The sequence below is a fragment of the Panthera leo genome, chromosome B1 (assembly GCF_018350215.1).
Source record: "Panthera leo isolate Ple1 chromosome B1, P.leo_Ple1_pat1.1, whole genome shotgun sequence".
Lineage (NCBI taxonomy): Eukaryota > Metazoa > Chordata > Mammalia > Carnivora > Felidae > Panthera > Panthera leo.
Window position 1 is genome coordinate 136,756,320 of NC_056682.1, and position 6,135 is coordinate 136,762,454.

General features: G+C 44.7%; 1 protein-coding gene across 1 annotated transcript; it reads right to left on the reverse strand.

The window, feature by feature from the left end:
• LOC122218472 lies at positions 1 to 5,746 on the reverse strand. Its single transcript, XM_042936702.1, has 5 exons — positions 5,681 to 5,746; positions 5,282 to 5,375; positions 5,064 to 5,176; positions 823 to 942; positions 1 to 453 (listed from the first exon to the last, which is right to left on the reverse strand). The coding sequence occupies exons 1-5, from the start codon at positions 5,744 to 5,746 to the stop codon at positions 145 to 147; spliced, it is 702 nt and encodes a 233-aa protein (XP_042792636.1). The 3' UTR covers positions 1 to 144.
• Positions 5,747 to 6,135: the final 389 nt, after the last annotated feature.

Sequence of the window (6,135 nt, forward strand, 5' to 3'; positions counted from 1 at the left end):
GCCTCTCTCTCTCTCAAAAATAAACATTAAAAAAAAAAAAAAAAGAAACCTATCTATTCTTCCAATAGAAGCTTTTTTTTCCAGCCTTCCTTTCCCCTACTAACTTAGGTAAATAAACTCCCAAATTCTAACCTCCTCTTTGAGTTACTCCTCACAGCATTCTGGCATATAATCAGATTGCACACTCAAACTAACGCTGCCTTTTTTTCTTGTTAATCTGCCTTTCGTCGTTAAATTCTCAGCCCCCCAGTTACTGAACCTGAGAGGGTAGAGGAAAAGATTTTCTTCTCCAATTTCTCCGATGAAAGTCACTGGGAGGCGATTGGGCGGCCTCTCTGACCATGGCTCCCCCGAGGCTCCAGCTTCTGTCAGGCACCCCCTCTTCAGTCTCAGCTCCTCTGGCAGTGTGGCCAGTTCTGTCAGGAAGCAAGAATTCCTGTCCCCTTCATGGTCCTGCTAGCCAGACAAAGAATCAAACTGACATGAAACAGATTAACAGGAGAAAAATCATGTTTAGTTACAGACCTGGGGAGCATCCACATAGACATGGAAATTCCAAACACAGTCAGGCAGCAGGAAGTATATATGTCATTCTGAACCAAGCAGAACGGGGTCTTCAAAGGTCTGGGTCTCCAAAGGGAAGGAATGGGGTCTTTAGGAAGACTGAAAAAAGGTAAATGTGTGGTAAACAAATGTTTGCTGGGCCACCGAGAAACAATGGACCATGGAGGGCTTCCATCAAACAGGCCTTGCTTGGCTCCTCCCTGTCTACCACGCCTAGTTCACAGTATAATGTAGTTATCTAGGGTTACAGCTCTCCACCTGGAGCAAGTCCTCAATCCGAATTCCTTTTAGGTCTCTCCTCCTCTCCGCCATCATGGCGTGTGTTGCTGACTGTTTCTTGCCATGTCTTCTCACAAGACTTTCAGGATCAAGCGATTCCTGGCCAAGAAACAAAAAAGCAGAATCGTCCCATTCCTCAGGGGATTCGGATGAAAACTGGTAATAACACCAGGTACAACTCCAAGAGGCGGCATTGGAGAAGAACGAGGCCGGGTCTGTACGGGATCGTACTACCTGATCTGTTGTATCACGGAAAAGACTTTCCTCTGTTATTATGCTTCTGCACCTGTAGGTTGGTTCAGTAATAAACACGTGAGACCTTTTGATTGAAAATAATTAAATAAATAGGGAAATAAATAAATATAAATAAATACATTCTTTTTAGGCAGTTGGGGGGGGGCGGGTAGGTAAAGAGCTTTTCCGAATCTGCTGGGTCTTGATTGCTTTTAACTCAAAATAATCTTTTTTTTTTTTTTTTTTTTTTTTTTACTCAAAATAATCTTTATGCCAAAGTGACCCATCTTGGGGTGGCCTGCCCTTGGCCCCTACTGTTCCCACCGATGGTGGTGGCTCTGGTTCCTGGCCTCCTGGTACCACCTTCTCCCTTGATCTCTCTAGTCCTATGGGTAGTAGCAGCTCTCTGCTGTTGCAAATATGTGTCTTGCTCCTCCTTCCCTTCTCCCCCATCCTTTCTTTGACTTTCCAAGTCTTTCAACACTTTTTTAAGCAGTTGCCTACATCATACTCCCTCAACTGGATTATCTAGTATGGGCTCTGTTTAGAAGAGAATGTTAATAATCAGGGTACATTTATGAAAATTAATAAATTCATACTGGTACAAAATTATTAATGAAACTAAAAACTTTTTAAAATTTCACCGATGGCCCCAATAATGTATTTCCAATAATATTTTTTCTGTTCCAGGAACCAAACGAAATTCCATATTGCATTTAGTCATCAGGCCTGCGTAATTAACTTTGGTTTCTGACAATTTATTGGTGTTTTCTTGTTTTTATGACCTTGACCTGAAGACCTCAGTTATTTTGTGAAAGGCGCTCACATGGTAGGTTGTTTCATATTTTCCCATGATTAGACTGGGGTAGTACATTTTTGGAAGAAATATCATGTGCTATAATACCCTTCTCATTGCATCTATCGGGAAGAGGGGACATGATACCATCCTTCATTATTGTTAGAGATGTTTAGTTTGACTACTTACTTCAGGTGACGTCTAAAGATCTTGACATTGTAGTTACTACTGGGACATTTCCATTCTCTACTGACTACAAGTGAGTCACCCTGCCTACTTAGTTCATAACTTAGGGGAGACAGATGTAGCTCCCGTTGCTTGAAGGCAAAGTATCAAGGTATTTGTGGAACTGTGTCAAAACCACCACAAAAATTAACTGTAAATATTTTGAGGTAAAATCTTTGCAACTCAAAAAAAAAAAAAAAAAAAAGAGGATTAAGACCCACCTCACGTCCCCATCCATTTGGGGAGAACGGAAAGCTCGAAGGGTCTGTGAGTGCTGTGTGCAGGTTGGCCGCTAGATTCCCAGCCCCGGCTTTGATGACTCACATTAACAGACAATTAAGAAGCAATGGTTTCAGACATGGCTAGATCCAGGGCTCCAATTTTGTGTCCAGGATATTTTCGCCTTTTATCTTAATTCTGCTTCCCACTGAATTGCTTCCATTCTCAGTCAGCCTCCCCCATGACGGTGGCCAGGCGGCTGCCTGCAGGATCATACTCTCACAGCCAGGCAAAACCATCCAAAAAAGCATTCCTCGTTCCTCTTTTTCACGATAGCCGGAAAGATAGAGTGCGGTGATTGACAAGGCCTTGGACACAAGACAAGCCCTGGAGCTACAATGATTCGGGTCTTAACCCTCCTCCCAGCATCACAAGGACTGAGAAAGAATGACCAGAGGTGTTGGGGGGGGGGGGGGGGAAGGGGGGAGGGGGTGGGAAGGAGACCGGTGGCTGGGTGATACAAACAGAGATGTCTTCCACTAAGCCAACTGACCCTCAGTTCCTCGGGATATCCGTGCTCAGGCCACAGCTCCAGCATGCCTCGGACGGGTGTGGCTCAGGTAGTGAGGGCAGAAGGCTTGTTGGCATCCCAGCCCAGGCTCACCTACCTCTTTGGTTCATGTGTTTTTATCATTTGTCTACACCGGTGCTTTTCAACCGAGGGCGATTCCCACCCCCACTCCGCTTAGGATATTTCATTATGACAAAGACATTTTTAGTCGCCATAAGTTGGGGGAGGGGGTTGTCCTACGGGCATCTAGTGGGTGGAGAAGTCAGGATGCTGCTAAACATCCTGCAATGCACAGGCCCGTCCCAAACCACGCAGAATCATCTGCCCCCCCAAAATGCTCATAGTGCCGTGGTTAAGAAACCCTGGTCTAGGCAATCGGAAAAAGAGTATGTTTCTGCTGTTTTGCCAAAGAGGAAGAACTGCATACCTGACATTCACTGAATTACTTTTCCCCGCCTCATTATCTACCTCGTTAGGTGAATTGAGAAGTTACCCCACCGTATGTGTAAAGGGCTTAAAGATAAGGGGCTTAATTCTACCTTTTGGAAACAAGGAAAGAGACCTTCCTTTCCCTTTTCTTTCACAATTTCTTTCTCTGCTTTTCAGAGATTTACGTATGTAAATCTTTTTTTTTTTTCTTCTTTTTTTTTTAATGGCCGCATCAGCCTCTTGCCAGTCTCACAGCTCAGAAATGTGTCCCCGAGGACCAAGAGCCATCTCTATGAAATGTACTCCTCAAGGAAGATGGTGCCCTGCCTCGCAGTTTCCTAGGAGAAGACAAACTTAACTTCAGCTATCATCTGAGTTCACGTTGCAAAACCTGCCGAACGTCACCGGTGCATCCGCTCAGCTGTAAGGGCGCAAGATTTCCTCGCTGTCTGCCATCTCTTTAGCAGATGGCCAGAGATGCATATCACATTCTGGTTTAATGCCGATTCAATAAAAAAATTATTTTCTTTCTCTTCTTTGTAGAGAGGTTTTCTTTTTTAAAACTTTTTTTTTTAACGTTTATTAATTTTTTGAGACAGAGAGAGAGAGCATGAACGGGGGAGGGTCAGAGAGAGAGGGAGACACAGAATCGGAAACAGGCTCCAGGCTCTGAGCTGTCAGCACAGAGCCCGACGCAGGGCTCGAACTCACGGACCGCGAGATGGTGACCTGAGCCGAAGTCGGACGCTTAACCGACAGAGCCACCCAGGCGCCCCTGTAGAGAGGTTTTCTGAGTTGAGAAGACATTTCACTTTTAATTACATTTCCACAACACATGCTAGTTTATTAGGATCGTTAAAAAGCAAAGTCTGTCAGAGATGTGGACACGCATTCCTCATTTCCCAATAAGGCTATTTGACCCCAATTTATTCTTCTTTTCTTTTCATCTTCATTCAGTTCAAGATTAAGTTCTCTGTTGTATAAGTGTCTTAGAACTTGTCCTTAATCGAATTGTAATCAACATTAGTATTGTTTTCAAACAACTTGTATGTGATCTTAAAACCACCTTTGCTTCAAAAGGACATGTCAGTATTTCATAGCCCTTCCCAAGGAATCATTCTATTCCTTTCTTGTTTAAATTTCTCCTTTCCTTTGTTGATAGGAGCTCTGCTTGATAAAAACAGCTCCCAGAGCTGAGCTCTAGTGAGAAGTAGTGACCAGCTGCAGTATTTCTGGCAGACAAAACAAAATGAGCTCTGGTTTCAGGTTTGGGAGGCGAATGCTGAACCCTTGTGTTAAAAAAACAAAATTCAACTGAGTACGTTTTAAAGACCTTGTTGGCTTTATTTGATTCATGAATCAGAATCCCATCTAGCAGATAGAAAGGAGGTCCAAAGAGCTGTGCAAAATGAAAGAAAGACTTTTATAGGCAGAAGGGGGGCAGGACAAGGAAGTTACTAGCAAAGAGCAGAATTTTGGTGGCAAGGTCACCCTCCTTTTGGGAACAACAAGGGTCTGTCAGGCAGATTACCTCTCTAGTGCTAATTACGTAATTCCATATTGACTGGTCTAAGATTCCATTCCAGGGAGAGGTTAAGACATTATGTAAGCAGAAAAAGTTAGGGGTCCCCAGATGTTAGGTAACATCATCAAAAAGATGTGACCACCAACAGACGTGTGAGCTGAACTGGGGCTCCCGGAGACTCCTCCCCCCTCCCCTGTCCTTGGAATGCGGGTTCCACTTGCCTTTCCAGCTCCCAGAGGCTGCTCCAAGGACACAGTGTTGAGATGGTGATGTGCTGTTGAAAACACCTGCACGGTATACTTGACTGGCCCAGTTAGGGCCTCTTTATAAAACTCTTAAGATTTGGAGGGCGACGGTGTGGGGATCTATTCATCTTGCTGCGGCCCAAGACAAGCCTCCTAGGTAAGTTCCCTTTGCTATTATTTAAATTGCCACCTACCAACCCAGGGCGGCCTGCCTCTTTCTTCAGTCTCTCCCTGCCCTCTGATTGCTGCGGCAGGTTTCAGATTGCACCAGGAAAGCTCCCGAGAGGGCTGTGAACCAGAAAAAGAAGAGACAAAGCTTTTGTGAAACAAGAGAAGTCATTTTAGGCCCGCAGCTATTCTCCCAGGTCTGTGCCCAGCTTGCCCAAGCACACGGCTGGCAGAACTTCCCAGGAGGTGCTGAATTACAAAGAAATGCAGAAACCTCAGCAGTAAAGGATTTCAAGGGAACAAAGGGAATGCAAAAACTAAGTCTCTACCAGGCTTGGAAATAGCCACACCTGATCAGAGACAATAAACCAGTGGTTAAACTCCAAGTGCAGATTCAAAGGTGAGCAAGGCCCTGCTTGCCTTACCTGCGATCTGGAGCCCAAGACCCCATCTAGTTTATACCTGCTCTTGGAGCAGGCCCGCAGCCACATCCTGTCGTCAGAGTTACCTCCGCCTTATTGTAATGTTAAAATCTCCACCCAAGGAGAGCACAAGCCTCCCTAACACAACCTACAACGTACTTACAGTCGTGTTTCCTTAAGACGCATGCGCAACCTCATGCTACCTCGACATAAGATGACAAAACTCCCCTTTCCGAATATTTATCCTGACTCTAAATAAAAGAAACCCACTGCCCCTGCTCTGGGAGTTACGGGTTTGGAACTTATTCCCTGTGATCTCGTTACTTGCTGCATGCACATAAACTTTCTTCCTTCATGTGACCCCTCTACCTGGAGTCTTCTCTACCTGAAACTCACCAAGGAGCAGACTCACTTTAATCTGGTTACAATTATGGGTACATTAAGTTAGGTATTAGGTC

What these genes read in the sequence shown, in the direction of transcription:
- LOC122218472 (XM_042936702.1), bottom strand. Translation starts at nt 5,746, where the DNA reads ATGTGGCTGCGGGCCTGCTCCAAGAGCAGGTATAAACTAGATGGGGTC. An exon ending in TCTTGGGCTCCAGATCGCAG is followed by an intron (nt 5,376 to 5,680) that starts GTAAGGCAAGCA and finishes TCTGGTTCACAG; the next exon opens with CCCTCTCGGGAGCTTTCCTG. An exon ending in GGATTGAGGACTTGCTCCAG is followed by an intron (nt 454 to 822) that starts GTGGAGAGCTGT and finishes TCTGGCTAGCAG; the next exon opens with GACCATGAAGGGGACAGGAA.